Below are 25,034 nucleotides of genomic sequence, written 5' to 3' on the forward strand. Positions count from 1 at the left end.
CCAACAAATGTCTTCTTTGTTTGGAATTCTGTTACAAAGTTAGAAATCAAACTCAGTTTGTTAAGATGTAGTCACAGCTCCAAGACTTACATCTTTACTCATCTGGTCAAGGAACACCAAGTCAATGGTCACCCCACCCTAGTTTTGGTACAAACCCAAGTACAAAACTGACTGTGAGCTGGTGACCTGGTTTAGTTAGAACATGGGGCTCAGAGCTGTGAGCACATTTGAAATGGAAACTAAACAAACATTAATTTAAAGGTCTATAAGTGCTTGTTATTCTACAAACTCATGCAGGCTCAGGAGCTTCAGATGTGGATGCAGGTCAGGATTAGGCAGTGCTCCAAGCCAAGCTGCAGATGCACCTTGAATTCAGATTCAGGGCACTGGAATTTTGTGCGATAAATATGGGAATTTCAACCCTAAGTATGATTAGTTTATAATTTTAAAATATACCACCTGAGTGATTAAAATAGAAACCTATATGAGCAATCAGATATTTGCCATTTCATGACCAGTTTAATAGTTAAAACAGTTAAGCTGTATTAAAAGAAATGCCCTAGATGTGGGTAGAAGTGGAGAGCAAGTGCTGAAGACTGCAAGTACCAGCAGAACAACAGCTCTCATGTAGGTCAGAGAGGAGGAGAGGGAGTCTGTGTGAGATACAGGATTTAGCAAAAACAAGAAGCTGCGAAGAAGGAAACAGTCTGAAGGGCTGGGTTTTTTCAGTAATGTTCAACTGAACTCCTGTTTGTTGCTCCTCTTCCTGACTCACACAGCCCAGACAGCCCTTGCCATGTCTGGGCTAAAGACGGTTTATAGTTCAAACATAGGCTTAAGGAAAAGTTTAATGGAAAAACAAAATGTTTTCCTTAAAGGCAATGAATGTCACTGAGCTTTGAATATATCCTAGTTGTGATTGTGAAAGCTTGAGGAGACAACTTCACATCCCATGAGACTACTCTTTCTTACTCCGGACCATATCTATGGGTAGCAACATGTATTTTACTCGGAGGAAGGCTGGGGTATTTAGGGAGATACCATGAAGAAGTTACTACCTGGAATCTGTGCCTTAAAAAGCCTTTAGCAGCACTTGGTTTGCAGCTAAACCTTGTCTGAACTAAGTCCTTATAGAAGCATTGCAAAACCAGATGAGCATTGCTTCTAGAGTGCTCCACGTGCTTAAGCAGTTAAAAATTCATTAATAAATGTATTATTTGCATTTAAAGAATGGTTCCCCCGGCACCGTTAGTGGGAGAGAAGGAATCCTGGTGGTTGTCTTACCTTGATTTTGAGTGAGTCGGTGTCGTAAGGACTGGGTGTGAAGTCAGTGTGGACCTTGGCTCGGCCGCAGAAGGGCCCGTTGTACGGCACCTCGTCATCCAGCCGGAGGCTGTCCCTGTTGCTCGTGCCATCGGAGCAGCTGGTCACCCCACCTGGCAGAGAGACAGCTTGAGAGACCCCTGCACCAAATGCCCAGACATGCAGCTCTGCACAGCAGCCCAAAGGAAAGCGTTCAAAAACCACACAGTCGGAGACAGAGCGAATTCTGTGTGGGTATGACATGTCCCAGGATAACTACATTCTATAAAAATCATGCTGCGAGAGACAGAAGAAAATGGGTAGGAGATCATTCATTAATATCTTCCCTAAAGTAATCTTTTTCTGGTGATGATACTAATAGAATACACATTTTATTTACAGACTTCTTGAAATATTACCTCTGCAGATTAATAAAATGTACCCTAAAAGTGCAATTTAGGGAAATAATTTTGCTGAACTTCTCCTGTTTATTCAGAGAAATGAAAACAACTACCGTAGAAGTTATTTTATTTCATTCCGCAGCTAGCTGAAACATCAAAGGAACCTGCATTGCAGAGGGAAATTTTAATCTTATCAACATTTCTGCCTGTCATTTTATCCAAGCTGAGCAATAAAGTATCAGCAGAGTAATTCAAGCAAATTTGAGCAAGCTCTGCAATATCCCATCCAAGTATGTTCTTAGATAAGAGCAGCAGTGTGTTGGAAGTAAACTCCCATATAAGATTTTCACAAATCACATCACAGAAAATGATCATAAAAATGGTTTTGTTTGAGGTGATTGCTTAAGTGCACAGCTCCATCTCAGGACCAGGTTAACTCCATGTGCAAATGGTCTGGACTGCAGCTCCAGTCTGCACTCGGGGCAGTGCCTGCAGGGTGGCACAGCAGTGTCACCAGGGATAGCTGTGGCCTGCCACCCAGCAAATATCCACAGCAGAGCAACACAGAGAGAGGTGGAGGCACATTTCTCATCAGAGACTCCTCTGCCCTCCAGCTGAGACTACCCTGAGGGGGGAGGGTTTTCAGTGGGTTTCAGGTGGGCTGTGTCTCTCTGCATCATGTTCCAAAGCTGCCAGGTCAGACCCACATCCCCCTTCATCCCAGAGAGGCTTTGTCTGCCTCACATCTCCAGGGCAAAGGATGAACTCACAGCCAGGCCACCAGGAGAGGATGCTTGTGGGGCTGCACCCAGTGATTGCAAACCAAGCACCATGGCAGTGGTAACCCCACAAAAATTTATTACATATATACCAGCAATGTGCCCTATAATTCATGGTTTGTTTTTTTTTTTTCTTCAGTTAGCATTTCTACTCTTAAAAACAATCAATTTATTTCTGGATAGGTGCATATTTACCCTAGTTGCTAGCCATTTAACAAAATTACACTTTGCCTGCCAGAATGAAGAGGTCTCTACTATCACATTTGTGATCACCAACTCTGATTCCACAGACATAAGCAATAACTGTATTGATCCAGTGACTGAATAAGAAGTATAGGCGTCTTGTACTTACTAGATGAGCTCTGGCCACTGTTCAGACTGTAGAGGCTTTCCAAAGAGTCACTGGTTTTTAGGGAGACCTTCTCAGTGTGTGTTCCACCACCAGGATCATTGTCATCTTTTCCCTCTTCATTCTTTAACACAAAAATCAAATGTTAACCCCCAAGAAATGTATTTTAGAGATTTTTTTGTTTGTTTGCACTTTATTAAAAACTCCTATGTGAGAGAAGGCATTTTAGAGGTTGATGTCTGATACTAACCATTCCCAACAATCACTCCCAGTATTTTATGATCCTGGAGAAGTTCCCTGTCTTGTTTCTGCCCCACTCACTCCATCCCACCCCTGCTCAAACAGTTAAGCTAGCAAGACTGCAACACACCATGGCAGAGCTGAAAGCCTGTAATGGGAAATTTGTAGGCAGCCTGATAAGATTTTGTCTGCTTGTCTCAGAGAAGAGAATATAAAGCTCAGTTCTGAAAGCAGGTGGTGAAGAGCTGGCTGACACAGCTGTGTTTTGCACTGAACTTTTTTTAAACTGAACAGCTTTTTTACACTGAACTTCTGAAGATGGTGGTTGCTTGGTGGCAGGCTGGGGCCAGCTTGCACACATGTAGGGCACTGGTGTGTTCTGGCATCGTGCTTACCACACTGCCCAAAATTCCCTGTCCTCGAAATGCAGTGCATTCCAGAATTAACAGGTACATGTTTCTCTCACAAAGTCTAACGGTGTATGAAACTGGCCCGTTGAGTTTGTACCAAGAAATCACACCTCAGGAATCATTGCCTGTTCAAAATATTCACCATTAAGTTAAAAATCACATCACAGATAAATGAAATAGGGATGGTCTTTCAAACTGAGGGATTTTCCAGCAGAATTCATCATGTTGCCAGTGCATGTGATATCCTTATGGATCTGAAGCTTCCTTCAGCAGATTGTATGGGGGGAAAAGTTAGTTATTCACCAGTTAGATGATGAAGCAAAGATGACAATGTATGTGTGAAGCAGAGACCCATACAGGTTCATATCAGGCAGAGCACTGAAATGAAGACCTATACTGGTTTTCAACAGGAACAGTGCTTGTCACACCAGCCAGCAGCATAACAGATTAGTCAGGAGGCTGGTATTGATTAGCATCATCTCCTGCAGGAATGAAGATCATGCTACATGTGTGTCCAACCAGATAATCCATTGAATTTCTGTCATGGGAATTGTTGCTTTAAACGTGCAGAAAGAAAATATAAAAATATAATATAAAGATCATTAATTGCATTTCAGGAAAAAAATAAAACTAAACTAATGAGTCTTGGTCCTCCAAAGTATTTAAAGGTGTCCTGTGAAAAATTATATTCTACTTGTGAGGTTCTTCATTTATTTTCCTTACTTGATACTGACACGTGAGATAGAATGCAGACTAGCTAGATTTTTTAGGATTGTTAAGTATGACAAGCTTTTTTCCTTATGTTTTTAAATTTTGGAACTTACTGATAAAAAGTGCTGAAAAAACAGGGTTTGAAGTATGTGCAAGATTCTGTTTTTTATGTTAATAAAGATAGTTCCACTGAGATTAGATAAGGTAAAAGGAGGTAAGGCATATGAGTTGGAATTCTCTAGGATGCTGGCTGACCTTTACAAAGTAGACTTCAGAAATAATTATTGTATAGGGAGATAAATTCTTCTAATGAAGCTCTTTGTACAAACTGAGCATCAGGCTGATGATGGGGTTCAACCAATACTCCCTCGTGTCCACATGAGGAGGGATTTTTGTGCTCATACACTACACATGCTCATACAATTGTTCCTTGATGAAAAAGCAAAATTAAATGATGCAAAACTCTTATGACTCTCTTGGGCCCTTGCTGTGTGATTTGTGTGTACACTAAAATGCACGTGAAAGAACAGGTACATAAAAAAAGCTTGCTTAATTCAGTATGTTGTTACCCTGGTTTTATGGTTTGTCACAGCTGAGGACGGTAGAAACATGAACAGAAGAAATGCACATAATATTTTTACTTCACATGTGTTTCCAACAAACACAAGGCTCTTAGTCTGTATTTACCATCTCCTCAGAGAGTGCCTTGATGTATTTTTTACCCATCTTTTTCTTCATGGTAAGTGAAATGGCTCTCATCTTCTTACTCAGACTTCCTCCATTATTTGCTGCTTTGATTTGCACTGCTTCCCCAATGTCACTTATAGTCTCCAGCTCAGATATCTGTTTTGAAATCAAAAAGCAAGCAATAACTCACCACAAAAATAAAATGCAGCATGCTGAAGCAGGAGTTACTGGGAAATATTAAGGACACTAACAAAGTTAGCATGACAAAATTCAGTCATGGCCATTTTCCTTGGAAACTGTGTACCTAAACAGGTTTGCAGCACAATACTCTATTTATGAATGACAGAAAGCAAATATGTTTTATGGTAGGTAATGCTGTTTCCCATTATTTATTGTCCCTAATACCAATACAAATTGAGGGAAATTTTGCAGAGGTGTTGAAAGCAAAAGTGAGACATCTGTGGGTTACTTGTAAAGTGCTGGTTACTTTGGGCATGCACCAGTGTGAAGTGCACTTCTTTAAAAAAATGTTTCTATTTTCACATCAAAGTGCCACAGTTTAGGTGTGATTCTCTTGTATGTTTTGTCAGGCCTCAATCAGATGCAGGTATGCAAGCAAAGTTCTCACCACTGTAAAATCTACACAATAGCTTTCTAATGTTTTTGCATAACTGTCATGGGGAAGGGAACTGCAGAAATTTAAACCTTGTGTTCTACAGACCTCAGCTGAATCATCTGTCTTTGATATCGAGTGATGCCTGAAACGGTCAAAGCTTCCAAAGCTGCTTGTGCGCTGCAAAAGAAGAGAAGACAAACCTTGACTCACTACTGGTGTTTTGCTTTGTTCTGTTATTAAGACTTAAATAAAACTGTCAAGCCACCTGTTGGTGTTAAAAATCCCTCCTAAATCAGTGGACCATGAACTTCTACATCCAGCTAGAAACAAAATACGAGGTGACTGAAGGGGGAAACAAAATTGTGACTTTACAGGCAGAAAAATACAAGTAAAAGAAACAATGCTGTTTCAAATTAGGTAATAAATATGATTATAAGTTCTTCTACATCTGTTTCATATTACTTCTGTATATAGATAACCATGCATTATTTGCAGGCGAGAAAGACTTTTTTATGAATTTCAAAAGAAAAAGGTGTTTTCATAAATACGATACAAGCAATAGACTTGGTTTTGTTGTTGTAAATTGTGGCAATTTATACAATGTATTTTTGCAGCTGGGGGGACAATTTATGACTCTTTACCATCAGGAATGAGCAAGGACTGCTGAGGATTATGAACACACCTTATCCAAAATGCACACATTGCAGAGGGGCTAAGTAGCAGAATAATCAGGCAGGCCTTGTATTTTTCTTCCCAACTTTCCAATTAGAAATTCTGGCTTTTAAACATAAATGAGTAAAATTTTTTGCCATGCCACAGCTTTACTTGGCTTAACAAAGCTGCATCACCTGAGCTGTGCATTAAGAGACAATGAATGGATTGCTCTGACTTCCCTCTAGTTTTTACTCTTTCTGCATGTGAATAAATGACATGGAAAGGAGGGAAGTGGCACAGCACATTTTGAGGAGTGGGGTCATACAGAAATACCTGTCAGCCATGACCAGGCTGGAGCTGCCTGACACCGCACTGCCCATGGCGGCAAAATGCATAAAATTGGCATTGATGGCAAGTCAGGAGTTTGGCCCCAGAAACAGCCAGAATTTGGACATCTACCCACTCTACAGTATCTTTAAGAGCTTGTTTTTATGTCTTCACCAATACTCACAGCTAAATCTAGAATGACTTGGGTTTTTTTAAGTACTTCCCTATTCCATACTAAATGAAAATTTTTAATGCAGTATGAGAGCTCTTGAGCAGGGTTCACTATTATATACGAGCCACTACAATCTCAGTTTGAGTATTCAAAGTCCCCTCTGTAGGAAAAAAACACTGAGCTAAAGTAGCAAGCCACAAAATAAATACATTCGGTCTGATTTAATAAGTGATTTCAGACTATCTGGGCTTCAGCTTTTCCTGTACTTGTTCATCCTTTTGCCTTGCCCATGTGATCCCAGCCAAACTGTTCCCTGTTCCATTGCTTTCCTTCCCACCCCCAGCCACATGAGTCATATTTTCATCTCCCCCAGGTTTCTAAAGCCCCCGCTGTGCACTCTTCATTCACCTGGCCCCTGCAGCTCCCTCCTTTTGCTGTCAATCCAGGAACTTCACAAACCTCAAAAGGCTTGTGAGCTCCCAGCTTTCCTACTACAGAGTGCCAGTCTTCTCCACCAGGCAAGAATTGTCATGAGGCAGCCTCAGAAGCAGCAGAGGTGGAACATCCTTTGGGCAACAAAAGAGGAGGAGCAATTGTTTGGAAGGTAATGGTTTGGGAGTCAATGTCTTTGCCTGCCTTCACACTGCAGGCACGCCTCATGCTGGCATGGACCTGCTTCCAGAGAAGTTAAGGAAAAATCTCTCGTTGTTGTATCTCCCTGTTTCCCCAGATTTATTTATTAACCAGTTCTGCCACCTCCCCCACAGAATGAATGTGGACATAGCAATGGGAGCCAGAGCAGAGTCAGATGGAAGAGGAAAGTCTGCCCATGCTTTGGCTTCATATTCTAAGCAGTGCAGCTTAAAAGAATAGTAACATCCTCTTCCCTCCCCCTGCTATATTTCTGGGCACATCTAACCTGAAAAATACTTCCAGCCAAAGGTTATTTGAAGAAACTGACCCAGATTTGTGAATATTTTTGGACTACTTTAATGACATTTACTATTCACTGAGGGGAAAAAAAAAGAAGACAAAAATCACACAGCTCTCTTCTTAATTGATTGTAAAATCTCTGTTGTCTAAACATTGTGGTGTATTTATTTGTTTTTACATTGTGAAATTGAAAATGACAATTAGAGTTCTGCATTTAGTTTTTATCTAAAATTCTCATAAAGAGCTTCGGTGTTAAGTAGATAAAGAACATCCTGTGACAAGGGGTTAGCTCAATAGTATGATATAAAAACACAGCCCTGAGGATTATGGTTCTATTAGACAGGATTAACACCTTTCACTAGCTTGTCAAACCAGCCAAATGTACCCTGCAGCACAGAGCAAGAGGGAGAAGGAAGCCTGGGATTCACAGCAATACCGGGAAGGGAAATTATAAAATTGTCTCAGCAATCTTTAAACATACACTGACCTTTCTGTTGCATTCCAACACTTCAATATGTCTAGCAGGAATAAGTGCATATTAAAGTGCAGATGTGCTTGAATTAAAGTGAACAAGAGGGAAAACGTTGTCTAGTGTTGGTCTTACCTAAACAGCTTGAGCACAGGGAAATCAGTTATTCTTTTTTGACCCTCGAAACAACCTTATATCCTACATGTGCAGAAGCCTTGGGCTATTTGGTAGTGTACTTCACTGTTGCTTCATCCTTATTAAATATTAATAAGGGTTAGAGGATGATTTCCACTGTTCTAGATAATGGTCTTGCTGCACTGGAGAGCACTGAATAGGGCTGCTTCAGCAGTTCTCTATACTAACTTTTTCCATTAAGTAATCAATAGGCACCACCTTTTAAAAATGTATCCAACCCCATTATACTGATAACGAAAAGCAGATTTAGGAGCTCCTGGCTGCAAAGGAAATGGGACTATTACTTTCAGGAGTGTCAGTCACTGCATTAGTGTCAGGGAACACCTACTTTGTGAAGATATGGACAGGCCTTATTTCCAGGTGAAGGGAAGCTTTTAAAGTAAATGCAAAGCTAGTAAGAGAAAATACGCTATTGACTTTTGATACCAGGATTCAGCATCCTATAAAGTTAAGTGTTTTTTCTGGCTCAATTCATGCAAGAGCTACCCAGGGATATGTTAAGCAAATATGAATTTGCTCAGTAAAATCTAATGGAGGCATGGGCAGAGGGAGAAACAACTGTGTTTTCCTGCACAAGGACTGATCAAATAATTTCTATAAATCAACACCTTAAATTTCATCTCTTCCTGTTCAGTATTCCAAACTAACATAATAGAAAATATCAAAGATACTTTTAAGTATTTGAAAACCTCCTTCCATCTTCTCCTATATAATTTATTTCCTGAAATCCAGGAACTTTAAATCCCTTTTAAAGGGATAAGTGCTATATAATTGTTGTTTATTTTAATTTGGACAGTCTGCAGTTGATTGTCTGGTTTGTCTGTAAATAGCCTATCATTTTTTCCCTAGAAAATAATATGGTATGGTATGCAAATAGTAAGACAACAACAGGTTCTGCAATCCATGTCTTTCTGTTATAAAATATCCTTCCCTTGTAGGACATATCATAGGAGAAGTAAGCTCTTGTCTGTGACAAACTAGTCAGAGCTTCCCTGTGTCTAAAAACAACCTTTGAGCCAAAACTGACAGCAGTAATCTTGATAAATAATTATTATGAGAGATATGAATCCCATATTTTTCTTTGGACAATTCATACTGCTCAGAAATCTGGTTGCCTGCTGCCAGAAATTCTGGCCCATTGTATTTTGCTTCAAGTCCTATTCAAAATATTTTTTGAGTCTCATATGTGTCAAAGGCTTTGTACTAACCCTCTCACACATGTAAATCTCTTAAAATTCCTACATGCATTTTATTTTTTTTTTCCAGTGGACACTGGAAGTAATAAAAATGGAGCTCAGCATGTTGTTTAATTTCCTTGCCTGCCACAGACACTTGTCGTCTTCCCTCTTTTTTGAAAGCAGACACATCAGCCCTCAAGAGAACAGCCTGTTCTTGCTGCTCTCATTGATGGAGATAAGGGGAGATCAGGATTTGATTCATTTGTTCTATTCTCTGATGGTTCTAGTCCCCTCAGAAGGAGGAGACCACTCTGAGAATGAAAGAGTTACCAAGTAGGGATAAATATTTCCACTCTGCTTGCTTATCTTCTTGCACAGATAATCAAAAGAATTGTCTCCTACTTTCCCAGATGGCAAGATAGAAATGTATAGCTTTTTGGATGTTCTGTGGGGAAAAAAAAAAAAAACAACAAAACAACAACAAAAAAACAAACCAAAAAACTAAACACCATCAAAAAAATCCTCACTTCTGTAAAAGAATGAGAATCTGCATAAAAGATTAAGCAACTCTCCAAAGGATAAGGGAAGCAACAAAAGAGAAAACATCATGACCTTTCTGCCACATGGAATTTTTCCTATTTACACATTAGTTACACATACAGAACTTCTGACCACTAACTAACACATTAATATAACTTTATAGCCCACATGAAACACGGCCTAAACCTTGCACTTCACCAGTCAAAAGCAATAAAAAAGATACAGCTTGTTCCTGCTAACTCAAATAGAGCAATCTACTGAAATGGCATTTTTAACTGGCTTAAAAACGACTCTATAAAAGACTGGTTGTTATCGTGGCCTGGTGTTCAGTAGCTGCATGGAGATGGGGGGAGAGAGGGAAGCAAAGTGAACTTTGAACAGAACTGCCACCATGAAGCCTCAGATCAAACACCCTAATTTTAACAGTGGGGAAAGGACGGGAAAAGCAAAGGTGAATTAAAAAAAAAAAAAAAAAGAAAAAAAGAAAAGAGATAATCATACCTAACACTCCCCCAGGTGAACAAACTGCACTCTCCACAGTAAACACTGAGCAGCTGTTTTATCAGTGCCTCTAAGTGGTACCAGTCTCGGTCTCTCCAGCCTAAATCCCTGCTGACATCAGGCACGTAACTCCCAGTAACCCAGTCAGAGTCTCCACTAGAAACCCAGCCTCCAGTGCTTCCTTCCCTGGGGCACCTTGCCCTGGGCAGGAGCTGGGGCAGCTGAGGCAAGGGCACAGCTGCTGTTCCTGAAGTTAAACCAGGGTGGGATTGCTTGCAAGGTCTGTAAGTCTTCCCCTGGAAAGAGGCAGCCACGTAGGACGTTCTGAGCATAGAGGCAGTTTAGTCTGGCAAAAAAATGTGCTGCGTTGATTAAACAACTTTGTGAGCGGCTAAATAAGGAAGCAATTTAGGAAACGCCAGTCTTAGCACTCGGAAAGTTTTCTTCAAGTGAGTATTGCAAAATGTGCAAGGAGGGGGAAGGGATCTGACTACACTTTCTTTAAATGCACATTGACCCTGAATTTTGAGCACCGTCGTTCCTGCCCAGTTGCTGCAGAGTACTCTCAGTTCCCAGTGAGAAAAGTCACTCCAAGTGCTCTTCTGGCAGTCTGTCCAATTCTGCTAGCGTGCACACAGGTATTTGCAATAATTATGTAATTAAGACTTTATTATTTATATGACATTTAATTAAAAGTGACTTTCAGTGGCACACAAAACCATGAAAAGAAAATGACTTTAGAAGAAGGTTAAGGATGTGTGACAAACTCAGAGTAGCTGTGAAAATGACAGTTAAGGATTTGGCATGATGTGCACTTCCACTCCCTGCTATCCTTTTTTTACCCTTCATTTACACATGGGCAGAAACACCGAGGGATGAGCCTTGAAATCCACCCTCCACAAAACCATCACAGCAGCAGAGGGGAGCGCTGCCTGAGTAAAGGCTGGTTAAACACTTCGTAAGCATTGCAGGCTTTGATCTTTAATCCCTTAAACACCAACATCTTTCCTCTTCTGAAACTTCCTCCTCTTCAAACCAGCTGAGTTCACAGACGAATTCCCACATTTCAAAACCAAATCACCTAGCAGCTCCAATTAAAGTCCTTTACCTGCTCACTTATACAGCATGATTTTAATAATGCTGTGTGTTATCTAGGTCCTGACCTTGCAGGCTTTTGCTGGATTTCCTGTGTGAGAGAAATTACTCACAAGCATGTTTGCTTTAAGTGAAGACAAAAATACACGTGCCCAAAGAGAATCTGAGAACAATCCAGCCCCAAAGGTTCGGTTTTTCAGGGATCCCCATGCCTGGCCAGCACATCCACAAGTGGGGCAACCAACGTGCTCTGGCAGAGGAGGTGGGAATGTGGCTGTTCGGTGGAAGGTGTTCCTTCAAATGACCTTCCAGATGAAAACAAGATTTAAAACAATAACCTCTAAGTCACGGTCAAGTCTGACCATCCCAAAAGCTCGTTTGTTCTTTTTCTGAAGAGTAAGCAAACTTCAGAAAGCCCTTACACGAGTTTTACTGCCCTACTGCGTTCTTACCCTTGACAACAGGTAATGACCAACAATAAGCTAATTCTAAGAAACTGGGGGGAGGGGGGCAGAAAGAGAGTTAGTTTTTATTACTTTTAAATGAGTGTTTGATACATCATCTTGGTTCCCCTGATTAATGTTCGCAGCAAACTCAGCCATTGGAGTTGTAATGTTTCTGCAAGCTTCCCTACAGCAAAGCCCAGCCATTAATTCAGTGGCATATGTCAGCTCAGCAGAGCAAGGTCACTCTTCTCTTTCAAGGGGAACCTTTTTAGAAATAATAAAACTGACAGAAAGTTCTTTTTTGCATGCTTTATGTCACCTGAGGTTGAGTGCTGCAGTTAATATCACAGAGCTTATAAACATTCCCATCTTCAGCAGTCTCCAAACCCACCGGGCTCTTAGAAACTCAACATTTTTTTTTTTTTTTAAAGTAATATAGTGACAGCTTTATGTGGGGCAGATATACCGTATGTAATCCTAAATGAGTAAAAAGTAAGTAAAAAATGAGCAAATCTTTTCTTGAGCATTTCAGAGGAGAAATTTTGGAAGACACTAAGGACTGCTGATGCTGCAGGATGTTAGTGCTTAGAGAAAAAAATATGGGATTAGAGACTTTATCTCCATGGATGCTTGCATCTTTAGATAAAGGGAGGAAATTTTAAAATGCATCAGTCCACCTTGTTTCCATTTCACTGCTGATACTGTATGTGACGAAAAGAGAACACAAAATTAATGGATCTATTTATGGAATGATTTTGAATTTGTAAGTAAAGATGTCCTAGTCATCTGTTATGATAACTAATTGCAACTAGAACTTATTTATCAGGGTACAAATATTATGGAACATGATAAACAAAATAACTATCTGAAGAATAAGATTCAAACAGTAGGCCATTTTCCCCCTCATTATCTCCCTTCAGACATCCTGACTACACTTGATTAATGAATCCATAGTGAGATTAGCTGAAATTGCCTTAATGGAGATGCACTACAGTAGAGAAGCAAAATTCAGTGCAGTATCTATCATCAGTCACTGTGAATTTGAGTGCTTCATCAGGTCTATATGTCCATTTATTTAAATTATTTTTATACTGGAAAGCAAAGTAAAAAAAGACAACAAAGAAATAAAATACTACACTAATTAGGGTGGGTTAACTTTTAACTCCTTTGAAATGTAGACTAAGGTCACCATTTTTTCTCTTTCTTGTGCCCTCCAATTGTGTCAAATGGCTGTGTTCCAACATTGGCTTACTGTCATCCACAGGCCAAAGTCATCCTTATTGTCCGTCTGAAGAAAGCACATGTGGCATTTCATTGCAGCTTCTCAGGCTTCAAAAACTGGACATGCTCACACAATTTATGCCTGGGAATCCTAAAGATGAAATTTGGAATCCTAAATATGGAATTTTGAACTCATGAGTTCAGCAAGCTTTTGGTTTTGTATGGAACCTGAAAGAAGGTTGCCAGCTCAGAGTTTCCATATGATCTGGGAATGTGTAGGAATCCTTCTTAGTGCACAAGTCATAATGCATTAAATTCCATCTTTGCTTTGTAGTGTAAACTCAATAATTGCAATCTTAGGAAAAAAAAATTTCTAGGTATCTGAAGATATCATCCTGATTCTTTTCAGGTCACTCCTGGAAAGGAATTAATACAATTGACAGCTCACTGGGGTGCCAGTAAGGGCACATCAATTCCCCTCTATCCATTTGATTACCTCTGTGGCGTGGATCGTTGTGATCACAGCTCAGTGGAAAACTACAGCTTCATTTCATGAAAAACAAGGGTAGCAGCTGCCTGAAGTGTGTTTTCATCCTGACACATGAGAAGAGTGAGACTGAGCATTTCCCCCCACCCCTGCTCCCACAGCCTCCACAAGAACCACACATAGTGAAGAGACACCAATGAGGTGCTGCTACTGAGGCAGCAAGAGCAGCCAGGACTTTGAGGTGTACTTTGAGCTCCAGACTTAAGGAAATACTCCAAATCCTATTGAAATCAGCCCTACCACTGCAAAGGGAACTGTGCCAACTACACAATTTTAAGCTGGCACGAACGGGTAGGAAGATGTTGCCTCTTCCCATTCCTTCAGATACTGGCTAAAATCGCAAACACAATTTCAAGCATTTTACCACAATTACCAAGATATATTAGTCAAGCAAACGTAAACTCCTTTATAGAGACAGGAAGAAAATAATGTAAACGTGCCAATAGCCAACATCAGAAGAGCCCTGCCACGTGCTTGTGCTTGAGCAGAATGCCTGCTCAACCATCATCAGTCATTTCATGCATCCTCTCCACAGGTTCTGAGCTGCTTATCTGGCAGTGAACAACGTCCCCTTTCCAGCTTTTTGAAGTGGTTTTTGAATTTTACATCTGATCTTAAAGAAGGAGGCAGAGAGACAGAAGTGTAAGAGCCAAAGAGTACAGTTGTGGCAAGTGGGACAGTTCAGGAGCGGTAGAGCTGAGCAGCCCCTTTGCACAGGTGGAGGCAACAGAGAAACTGTGTGAGCTCACTCAGATGTCTGGTCACTGTGTAGTCTCCACACATCTGTTTTTGGCTGTGCTGTTGCTGAGTGAAGCTGATTTCTTTATCTCATGGTTGCAGCCTGCCAGTGACACATCTCCTCCATCCCTGTCTCGAACCTAATGGTAGAGGGAAACTGCACCATGTTTTCTGGTTGAACAGAACTCCTCTAGTGTTTATCTTCTTCCTGAAGAAGCCATGAGGAACACTGCAGAAAAACCTAAAGCCAAGTACTCAGGTATTCAGGGCCTTATGTCCCACTTGTCCTTCAACATGCCTGGAAGAAGAGCAAACCTGCCACACTTTCTGGTGAAATCAACATGGACAAGTAGAGGAACATTCACTTCTTACAGTTCTCAAGGAAGTGACCATTCAGCACCTCATGGAAATCAAGTTCAGCAGTGTTAGGTTAAATGGTTGCTCTTGTGAAGATGATAAAAGAGTAGGAAAAAGACTAAAACTCCACCCAGAAGACATAATGGTGCAAAACAGCAGGTCACTAGAGCTTCTTGCCAGAGAAAACTTGTCAGCTTCAGTGCTGGGGGATGAGATAGAAGACCCTTTGCTCTTGACCTTCAGCTTTCCAGAAAGGGCCCAGAAGATGTTATGACTGCTAATTAAGCAGCCTGAAGACTCTGTACAGGTGAAGTCATTATCCAGATTTCTGCGTATCCATGGAATAAACCAAAGAAAGTATGGAGAGAAAAAGTAGCAGAAAGGTACATATTGAGCATAGTCAAAAAGGCAGCTTCCCTGAACAAGTCTCCAGTTTTTTTCCCAGGCTGGAATTTCACTCTCAAGTTTAAGAAGACAAGTAGTAATAACATGCTCTTGGATTCACTGTCAGTGGAATAATTTTTCAAAAAAGCTACAAGGGTAAGAGTAAGCAGAAGAATGAATACAGAAGAGATTTCACTTAGGAACAGGATAAGTGGTCGTTCATCTTCTTTAGAGCAACAACACACCTCTATCTGATTCATGAAACAAAGTTTTCCATTAGGACAGTTTAAAGGACATATGATATTCTAAATATTCAGAGCATATATGATCTGTAGCCTGGTGCCAAGCTGCAAATGTTGAGCAAAGCCACTGACACTGCCAATCTGTGGAACAGAGTACAGCCGTTTCTAACAACTGGAGTAACTCTACTGTCTTTGTTGCAGCCTTTCAGAAGAGAAGGCTGAAGAGATATTGTGATTACAGAGACTCAGAAGTATTTCCCCCCCTTCTCAGGAGTGGGTATTCACAGTGAGTTCTGCCCACAGAGCAAGGGGCTGATTCTTCTGGCTGAAGTGTTTGCAGCCACCTAGAGAGTGCTTATACAGCTGCCAAGTGATGGCTTTATAACAGCTTTTGTCTGAATTTATGCCGTGACATAGATAACTAGATGAATATTGAAGTACAGGAAACTGTAGGCCACATCCTCTGGCAGTCCTGCCCGTACCTCATTACTGCTTTTTTTCCCAGCAATGACAGATATCCTGACCAGTGTTTACTTTGGGGTATTTTGGTTTTCCTAGAAACACAGTAAGTAAGTCAACTGCTCTTAAACAGCTCTTAAAGAATTAAGAGGCAACTAATGCTGATTTATGTCACCTTGGTGGTTGTGCTATGCTATTTATCAGAGAGCACAGTTATAATGCTGTGGCTGTTAGTCTGGTTTCTAAAAATGCCTGGATAAGGTGGTTCAGGCAGACTTCTTGAAATGTTCCTACTTGCTTAATAAAACAAACAAAACCCTGGGTTTGTTACTGTTAGCAAAATGAATATTAATGTGCAAATATTCCCTTCAGAAGATTGCTCTCACTTGTTTTAAAATATTCTTCTCTTAGGGACTTAAGCCTGACTAGCGAAGGAAATCAAGACAGGGAAGAAACAAGAAAATTAAATGAGTATTGTGCAATGCTTCTGAAAATGTAAAAGATGCTTTAATCAAGGGAACACACAAAATACATCAGTACTGGAACAAGCCACGGACATAACTTTTCCTTTGTAACAAAAGTTAGCCAATAGTTGTGAGAGTCCTCAATGAGACTGTGTCTTGATGTGAGCATCAAATCGTGAAGTCTGGTCATCCTAATCAGCCTCCTGCCAAGGGCCAGGTGAGACATGGCTGCTCTTTGCCCACAGACACTCTGGACCTTTACTTGCTGCTGAGAAAACAAAATTCCTCGAATTTCAATAGCTTTATAGAAGAGATATGTTAGCATACATGTTAAGACACAAGTTTCTGAAGCTGGTCTTGAAAATAAAGAATACTTAGCTGATGACTGAGAAGCAAGCTGATAATATAAACAGAGAAAAAGAACAGCAGAAGTAAGAGGAGCAGTAATATGATTGTCGAACCACCTCCTCACACAGGCAAAATAACCCAAGGTTCATTCTAACCTTGTTCCAGTATTTTATGAAGCCTAGGGGAGACAGAAAACACCTTTTGAAGTGTCACCTGCAATCCCTCCTTTCCCCATTTACACACATATGCACATGGTTTTTACAAGTATCATTATTCTATCTCAGAACCCCCCCTCCCCACTAAAGGCCCACAGGTATTTACACCATAAAACAGGTTCTTAAAAATACTTCCCAGATGTTGTCATCTGTTCCTGCTTATTTACCAGAGTTCAAATGGATTTTGACAAACAGTCTTTCTTCAAGAGGCAATGCAGTAAAGCCCTTTAATGACAGAACTATGTGTCATCTTTGCCTATAAGCATAAATTTGCACAGCGGGCAGTAGGGTGAAAACAGCTTATCACCAACTCATCACCTCTCATCATTGTTAGAATGAAATGCAAATGGAAACTAACATCACTTCAGTCATGGTTGCGAAAATTAGCATCTGTGACATTAGCAGTGGCTCATTTATTATGCACTCGAAATTTCAGGGGGAAAGAAAAGAATATAAAACTTCATAACTCTACCAGTCTTTACCTTTGAAAAAAAATTAAAACCTTCAGCTTTCCCCACTCAAGGATAAATCCTAGTTAATATTCATTAACACTAAGCAATCTCTTCACTGCAGATCTTGTCCAACAGAAGATCTAATTATGTCTCAAATTATTTTCTGTGTTTAGGTTTGCAGTATTTATTTTCAATTTTATTTTTTTCTTTTAGTAAGTACTCCCCATTGGAGAGGTATGAGCCACCGTCTGAGAAAAATGTGGCACCAAAACACTTGCTTATAGCAACTGGCTGCATTACAAGCTCCAAACACTTAGGCAAGCAATAAACTTTACTCAGATAATCCCGCTGAAATCAATGGGATCACTGCTAATTTATTAATTTAAATCAGAATCAGGATTAGGCCTTCTGTGAAGAATATATAAAAAGGTGAAATTCCAGCCTCAAGTCTATGGCAAAAATGTGCATTGATTTCAGCAACGTCAGGGTTTCATTTTTAAGATTCTGAAAAGTAAAATTACTGGTATGAAATTGTACTAGGGAATAAATTTGCATATTAAAATGTCTCCTCCTGTTGGATTTGCCACTCTTTTCTCATAATCCTGAAAACAAATAATGGTTTATCACCTAAGTAAGCAATTATTAATTTAATTAGAAGCTTAGACGTCTTTTTGCCTAAATAAAACGTAGAGGCATTGACCCTGAATTGTCTTACACACCAGAAGTGAACTGAGTTTAAAGCACCAAGTGCATTTGGAAGCAGAATAAGGAAACAAAAACGTCTCAAACCTTTAGCATAAACATAGATCAACTGTCATGTAGAATAATGGCACAAGACTTTCTTCAGTCAAGCCAGAAAAAATGGCACAGAGTCATCTTTGCTTCACGTTGAAGTAAAGCCAAGAATCATCAGGCAGTTCTCAAGTTTGCTGTGTCCGGAGGAAAGGGGAAGAGAGAGAGAGAGAGAAAGGAGTAGGCTCTGCCCAGCTCATTATGTGCAGCTGGCAAGTGGGCAAGACAATGCAGGGTTGTTTTACAGATTATTTGCACCTGGACAAATGTGTAAAACAGTGCAAAGTGGAATGCAGAATATCTGTGAAGTGCTTTCATTGGGTTTTATGTGTGCGGTGCTGCCTGAAGGGTGTACAAAAGAGAAGACTAGAACTTACACAATTTGTTAAGAGTGTTTTTTTCTTACCATCATTCTAAATCTGCTTCATTCCACTCCCCAGATGCACTGACATCTGTAACATCATAAGGCTCAAAGAGGCTGAAATCCAGGTGATTTCAGGACTCCTTCCTTCATCGTCCAGGTTAACTGCTCTCCTCCTTCCCAGCTGTCTGAGGGATGGTGGGACAGACTGCACAGACCCATAGCTGAAACACATCTAGGACACTTTTCCCCGCTTGTGTTCCCTCTCTGCAGTGTTCCAGGAATGCAGAAGCCACACGCTGTCCCTGCAGCAAGCCTCTCCAGCCACCAGCGTGAGCATAGACCTCAGGGCTTTGTGCAAGACCTACTTTGTGTGACCTCACCTGCCCACAGATAATTCCACAGCTCTGAGCAGCTACACATGTAAACCAAGCCATGTCTCATCTGGCAGAAATGAAAAGGGGGCACTTAAGGACTCCCTAAAGGGAGGGATGGGAGATGCAAAGGTTCTGTTGTGATACAAAGTCATTTAAGGTCCTGGATAGACACATAGGTTAGATTAGGTACGTTTGGAATAGAGAGTTTAGCCCTACAAATGGTTGAATTTCTTCAACATTAAGCAGCATATTTTTAACCCTTAGGACTTTTCCTTTATAATTCAGCTTCCTCAGCTGTTATACAAGGTATAAATGTACACTAGTATGTGCAGCTATAATGATAAACATTTGCACAGGATCAGAATCCTTCCAGTATCTCCTTGGAATGTATTTCTCTCTCATTTCTCTCCCGGTTTTCTCTGGAATGACACCTGGTTTAGATGTCTTTTTGCCTAACAATGAATGTTTATTTATATAAATGCATTCAGTAGTTATATGCATACCCATGGATACACAAAAGCTGCCAGACATTCAAAGAAGTTATTAGCATGGCTGCAGCACTACTAAAGTCTTGCTGTATGAAAAAAAAAAAACCCCGCAAAACTATTTTTTGGCAAAGATCAACTTTTTCATAGTGTACACTGGGAGTGTTAAAAGAGATTTTTGTCTATGCAGCATCTAACACACATGCAGAAGACCCTTAAGCACCACAATAATAAATAAGGTAAACGCATTGCACATAGTGAACAGTGAAATACTGAACCTGTATTACTCTTGCATTGGTCATAGAATTGCCCACCATCATGAGGGGTTTTATACAGGGACAGCAAATTGCCTTGAGAAAGGCTTTAACACCAGCCTTCTGTGATATTCATTCATCTTTATCAAAAGGCATTCATGCCATTATTCACATTAAAAAGTAATAAAATCAAAAGGGTTAAAATGTTGGTGAAACACTAATTAACATAACACACAGAAATTCCTATAGTGATAGGAAAATAGTCACCATGGTTAAGATTTAATTGCCTAAAATATATTTTTGCTGTCCCCTTTGAGAGTCTAAGTCTGCAAACCTGATTTTCATTTAAAATGAAAAACAGATCTTATGGCTCTCCCATAAATCTGTGTGGATGTGTTGGAGACACTGGGATGTCTAAGTGGCCTAAAGGCAAGATGAGGTATCCCAAGACCTGCCCAGTGGCAATGGTGTGGTGCCCTGTGAGCATGAGGAGGTACGAAATGTTTCTGACTCAGAGCAGGGCCAGCCAGGACATGACCTACAAAGGTCACTTGGGAAATTCTGTAACTTCTCCAAGGGGTGAGGACCTAATCTTACCCAACTCAGCATTGAGCAACTTGAGTATTTACGTTGCTTCCCTGGGACAAATTTCGAAACGTGCTACAACAAACCAAGATTCCCTTTCTGTGCAGCATGGGGCTGTCTGCTCCCCTGCTCCCCTGCCCTGATTGTGAGCAGCACATTCAGCAAAGGTGTTCTCCTTGTGGAAAGTTTACACAGTTCTGTGCAAAAGTGGGCCTTTAAAAATCACACTACTGTTAAAGAATGGCTTATCCTGGAAGAAGAGAGTGGACAAAACTGGCTTTTGGAAATATTTTACAGACAGGGAAACAAAGCCCATCCCCAGAGGCTTTCATGGTAATTTCTCGTTTAACTGATAATATAATTAGATATCAATTATAATTCTTCCCTTCCATTAAAAAGTATGAGCAGAAAAAATGCATATCAAACCAAGCAGTGCAGTGCTTAAAAATATATATATTAAAATGTCGGGTAAATCTTATCAAAATCACTTCAAATCCATGGAAAAAGCCATTAATTTTAATTGTTAGTGAGTCACAGTCTAAAATTGCAAGCACAATCCACAAATCCCAATGCTGTGTAAAACCAGAAGGCATCCTTGCAGAAACAGTGTCTGCAGAAATCTCTTAGGACAGAGAAGTCACTAAGGGAGGTCTATTCCCAAACAATGAGAAGGTGGATGCATAAACTGGGAGACATCCGTCCTTGAGAGCAGAGAAATACTAAAAGGCTTTTCTAATCTCCTTGTTGAATTTTCAGCACCGATAAACTGAGGCAGGAATGGAGACTGAAGTACTCAGGTCGAGCAGCAGCTGCCGCACTGCAGCCTTACAATATCTACAATACTTGTACAATACAGTGCACAGAGGTCATTTTGTACTCAGTCCAGGGACTGAAAATAAATTTTGAGCGTGGGACAAATCCTTATGCATCTTGCAAAACTCTCGCTTCATTTCTTACATTTCCAGGTTGTGGAAAGTGTCCAGTGTAGCACATTGTCAAATTTTTTAGAGTATTTCTTTCAGGCTGATATTTTAATGATTCCCAGAGAAATAAGTTGACAAACACTGATTGCCAAGTACCCTCTTCTCCTGTGGTATGGTGATGCAAAAGCGAATTTATTAAAATGAGGAACAAATTTAATAGCCTTTCTAATTCTTCACTGATTCTCATACTCCTTTCTGGGACATCATTGGTTTATCATAGATGAAACAGAGAAAGGGGATTTTGTGTGCCCACCTGCTAAAAGACTGGTGCAGAGCATAAAACAACAGACAAAGTCCACCAGCAGAATTCTTTAGCACAGCACTAGCACCTTCATAATGATGACTCTTTGAATTGGATATTTACTATTATAAAGTGAGTATATGCAAACAGATTCCAGAGATTATAGCACTGAGGTACTTGCAAGCACATAAGAATATCCCGAAGCTAGGATTTAAGAGGAAACCCTCCTACTAAAAATTGTTGAGAATTCCTGTTGTTACTATTATTAATTGATGACAAGAATGAGACATTCTTACCTTTGGCTTTTGACTTTTCTCCTTATCAGACACATTAGATGGTTTTCTCTTCAGCATATTTGTCTCACGTTAATCCACTGGATGTGCAACCACTCTGAGTTTGTAACCAAACTAAGAGCAAGGGAGGGCACTTGGGACATGCACATGGGTTATGCAGTTCCTTGTTTTCTATCAGGATGTGACTTCACACAGCTGCCTTGTTGCATGGGGGAGTAAACTGAATTCTTCCTTTGGGGAGGGGGTGAGGAAGGAAGGGAGGAAGTGACGGGGATAAGAAGGAGAGAGGTACACCAAGGAGATGAGCTGAAAATTAGGGCAGGGGTCAAAGTGAGGGATGCTTTAAAACTTATCTGCTGCTGTGTCACGATCAGGCCTCGGTAAGACTTTGGACAACCTCAAGGAAATATTTCTCTCTTCCTCTCTCAGTTGTTCCCTCTCAGCCTTATGGCACTAAGTGCACCTTTACTTCCACCTGTGCTGGGACTTGCGTGTGAAGAAGGTTTGCTGATATTCAGAGGATATTCAGAGATATTATTAATATCAGATGTGAGCTACACTGTGGGTGTAACTAGCCCATAACTCCTCCATTCCTCTCTTGGCTCTCCAGCAGTGCAATAAAAACAATGAGGTTAAAGGTTGCTGTTTGGTAGAGAAGGGAATTACCTAAAGCCATCTTTTCTCTTGCATGGTTAAATAATTTCTTGCCATTCATCACAGAATTTTCCTTGATTTGCTGAAAAAGTCATGGGAGAAAAGGCAAGTTTTACAGAAGGCTTTAAACAAAGAGGAAGAGGGAAATCTCAGAGGCCCTGTACAACCTCTTGAAAACCAGCCCAAAAGCTGAAAGTAAGTGGAGCTATTAAAATAGCTTAAATTCCTGCATAATTTTGCTTGAATTTTTTTATCTTAGAGAAACAAACAAAAGTCTTGAGCATCCTAAGTGAAACTTATTTGTTGTGAATCATAGGCCACAAACCTTGAAATTATGAAACATTCCCAACTTTTTGCTGAGCAATGGAGGCAAATTCTCAGTTTCAAACCCCAAATTTTCAGGCTCCCCACAGAGCTTCAATTAAATCTTAATTTAAGATTACTACAAATGTAAAAGAAATATCTTTGCAAGTTGCAAGAAGAAGCTTCAGGAGTAACTGCCAAAAAAAACTTTGGTAATTTTTTTTTTTCAAAATTTTGTTATTTTTCACAATTATCTTTTTCCAAGCAAATGTATTCTGAGCATCCTTAACTCATAAATTGGAATAAATAAAAGCTCTTTAAAAAATAGTCTTCTTTCTCTTCTTCCATATGAGTATTTCAAGGAGGGATAAGACATGCTCATCAGATGAATTCCCATTTTTGGTTTGCTATTTGGATTTCTCTTTAAATGTTTAAGAGAAGTTTTGGAGGGTTGTTTGGGTTCTGATGCATGGGCAGCTGGATGGACAGAGATTGACTGATGAAGGAATAATTGTTACACACTAATGGTATTATGAGGTTTTCCTTTCCAGGCCTTCTGAGATGGAGGTTGGTAAGAAAGGGAGGAGGAACTGCAGTTAAGGTACCGAAATTCTGTCAAATATAGCCCAAAACTCTCTAGGTTAGTGGGTTGCAGTGGACCATGTTTTGAACCTCATCCCATGATGTTTCACTTCACATTTTAATCAGAAAAACACTAATTTAAACCAAAGCTGAATGTGAGGATTTTATTATTGAAAATAACATATCCATCAGAGTTCCTAATAATTGAGATTAGTACTAATAATTAATTTATAATACTGATTAACTCAGAGATCTATTTTCCCTATATTTGAAAACACCACCTGAAATAACAGTTTAAGTTTCTATGCAGAAGGAGGTTTTACCTTGGATATTTAATCAGCCTGGGTAATCCAGTAGGGGCATAAGTTGTTATAAAAGCTGTATGTATGTTTAATAGTAATTAAACTTGATTATTATCTCTATAGATATACACTGCAGTATATTGGTTTTATTTTAATCTGATCCAAACGTAAGGATTAAACCAGACTCTGCTGATCATTAGACTGCGATTTCCTGTCTCAGGCCACTGTTAAAATCTTCATGATTAATAAAATGGGAACTCAGCTGAAGAGTAATATATGAGCTTCCTTTCTGTAGAATATTTATTGTTAAACAGGAAGAAAGAGGCTATTTCAAGAGATATAGTACCCACCCATATCTATTTCCTTTCCTCATCCACATATCAGAAAAATTATAGCTGCCTGAAGTCTGACCTGATTATGTTCTTGCCCTTGGAAGGTTAACCCACCAGTTTTAAAAAGTAACAAAGTGAAGAAAATCAAACATATATAATATTAAGTAAATTTAGTTAACCATTAAGTTTCAAAAGGAGCTCTTTTGAATTAAAAATTAATAATAAGCTTGGTGCTTATATCCTCTATTTGAAGCTAATTTTTCAAAGTTTAAAATTAAGAGAAAAATTCTTACACTTCATTTTCTGTTGGATATGGCTGCATGTAACTTATTCCATTTCCTTGCTGGACTTTGAATCTGATCCAAATCCCAGTGAAATCAATAGAAGTTTTTCAGGTAATTTTTATGGGGCTTGGACTGACTCCTCTATCCTGAAACAACCAGGCAATGTCACATTTTTATCTGGAAAGTCTTATGGGCAAAAAGGCTATCCACTTAAAAATAATTAAGATGACCCCATGAGAATGATTCCCACTGTCATTATATTTATAAAAGGCAACATCCCTTATAGCTTATTATTATCATTACTCACTTTTAATGAATGAACCGTGATGAATGGTCCTGGATGTTCAAGTGCTTTATGTGCCTCCCTCCCACATGGTATCATATTCCCTCAGGGGCTCCATCCAGTTATCTTCCCTGAGAGGAGAGATCACTTCCAGACTAAACTGCAAGAGTAAACTTATCCTTTCAATACTTATTTTTATATTCTGATAAAACTAGAAAGTAGGGCATGAAGTAGATTGAAGGGTTTAGCACACTGGCTACCTGTCAAAAAGCAAATGAAATGAGAGTTTTCTGGTCCAAGTTTAACTGGAGACTCAAAGATACTTGCTTTCCCTAATACTAAACAAGCCAAGAGTGTCTTAGTCTATTTATTTTGATTAAAAGAAGACATATTTTGAACAAGAAAGGAATCCTGCCTTCAGCCTGTGATTTTATGGCCATAAGTCTCCCTGTGCCATCTAACTCACTTAGATATTGCAGAAATCTCAGAAT

At 39.8% G+C, this 25,034-nt stretch overlaps 1 protein-coding gene across 1 annotated transcript in view; it reads right to left on the reverse strand.

Annotated features, from left to right (window-relative positions):
• Positions 1-21,909, reverse strand: part of SAMSN1 (SAM domain, SH3 domain and nuclear localization signals 1) — a 34,374-nt gene extending 12,465 nt beyond the window's left edge. The window contains exons 1-5 of the mRNA XM_062511571.1: positions 21,807-21,909; positions 5,601-5,672; positions 4,880-5,035; positions 2,835-2,955; positions 1,285-1,436 (exon numbers count right to left, since the gene is read on the reverse strand). Coding sequence (XP_062367555.1) covers positions 1,285-1,436; positions 2,835-2,955; positions 4,880-5,035; positions 5,601-5,672; positions 21,807-21,863 — 558 coding nt within the window. The 5' untranslated portion in view covers positions 21,864-21,909. The remainder of the gene's footprint in view (positions 1-1,284; positions 1,437-2,834; positions 2,956-4,879; positions 5,036-5,600; positions 5,673-21,806) is intronic.
• Between the last annotated feature and the right edge of the window lie 3,125 nt (positions 21,910-25,034).

This window comes from Cinclus cinclus, chromosome 2 (assembly GCF_963662255.1).
Source record: "Cinclus cinclus chromosome 2, bCinCin1.1, whole genome shotgun sequence".
Classification (NCBI taxonomy): Eukaryota; Metazoa; Chordata; class Aves; order Passeriformes; family Cinclidae; genus Cinclus; species Cinclus cinclus.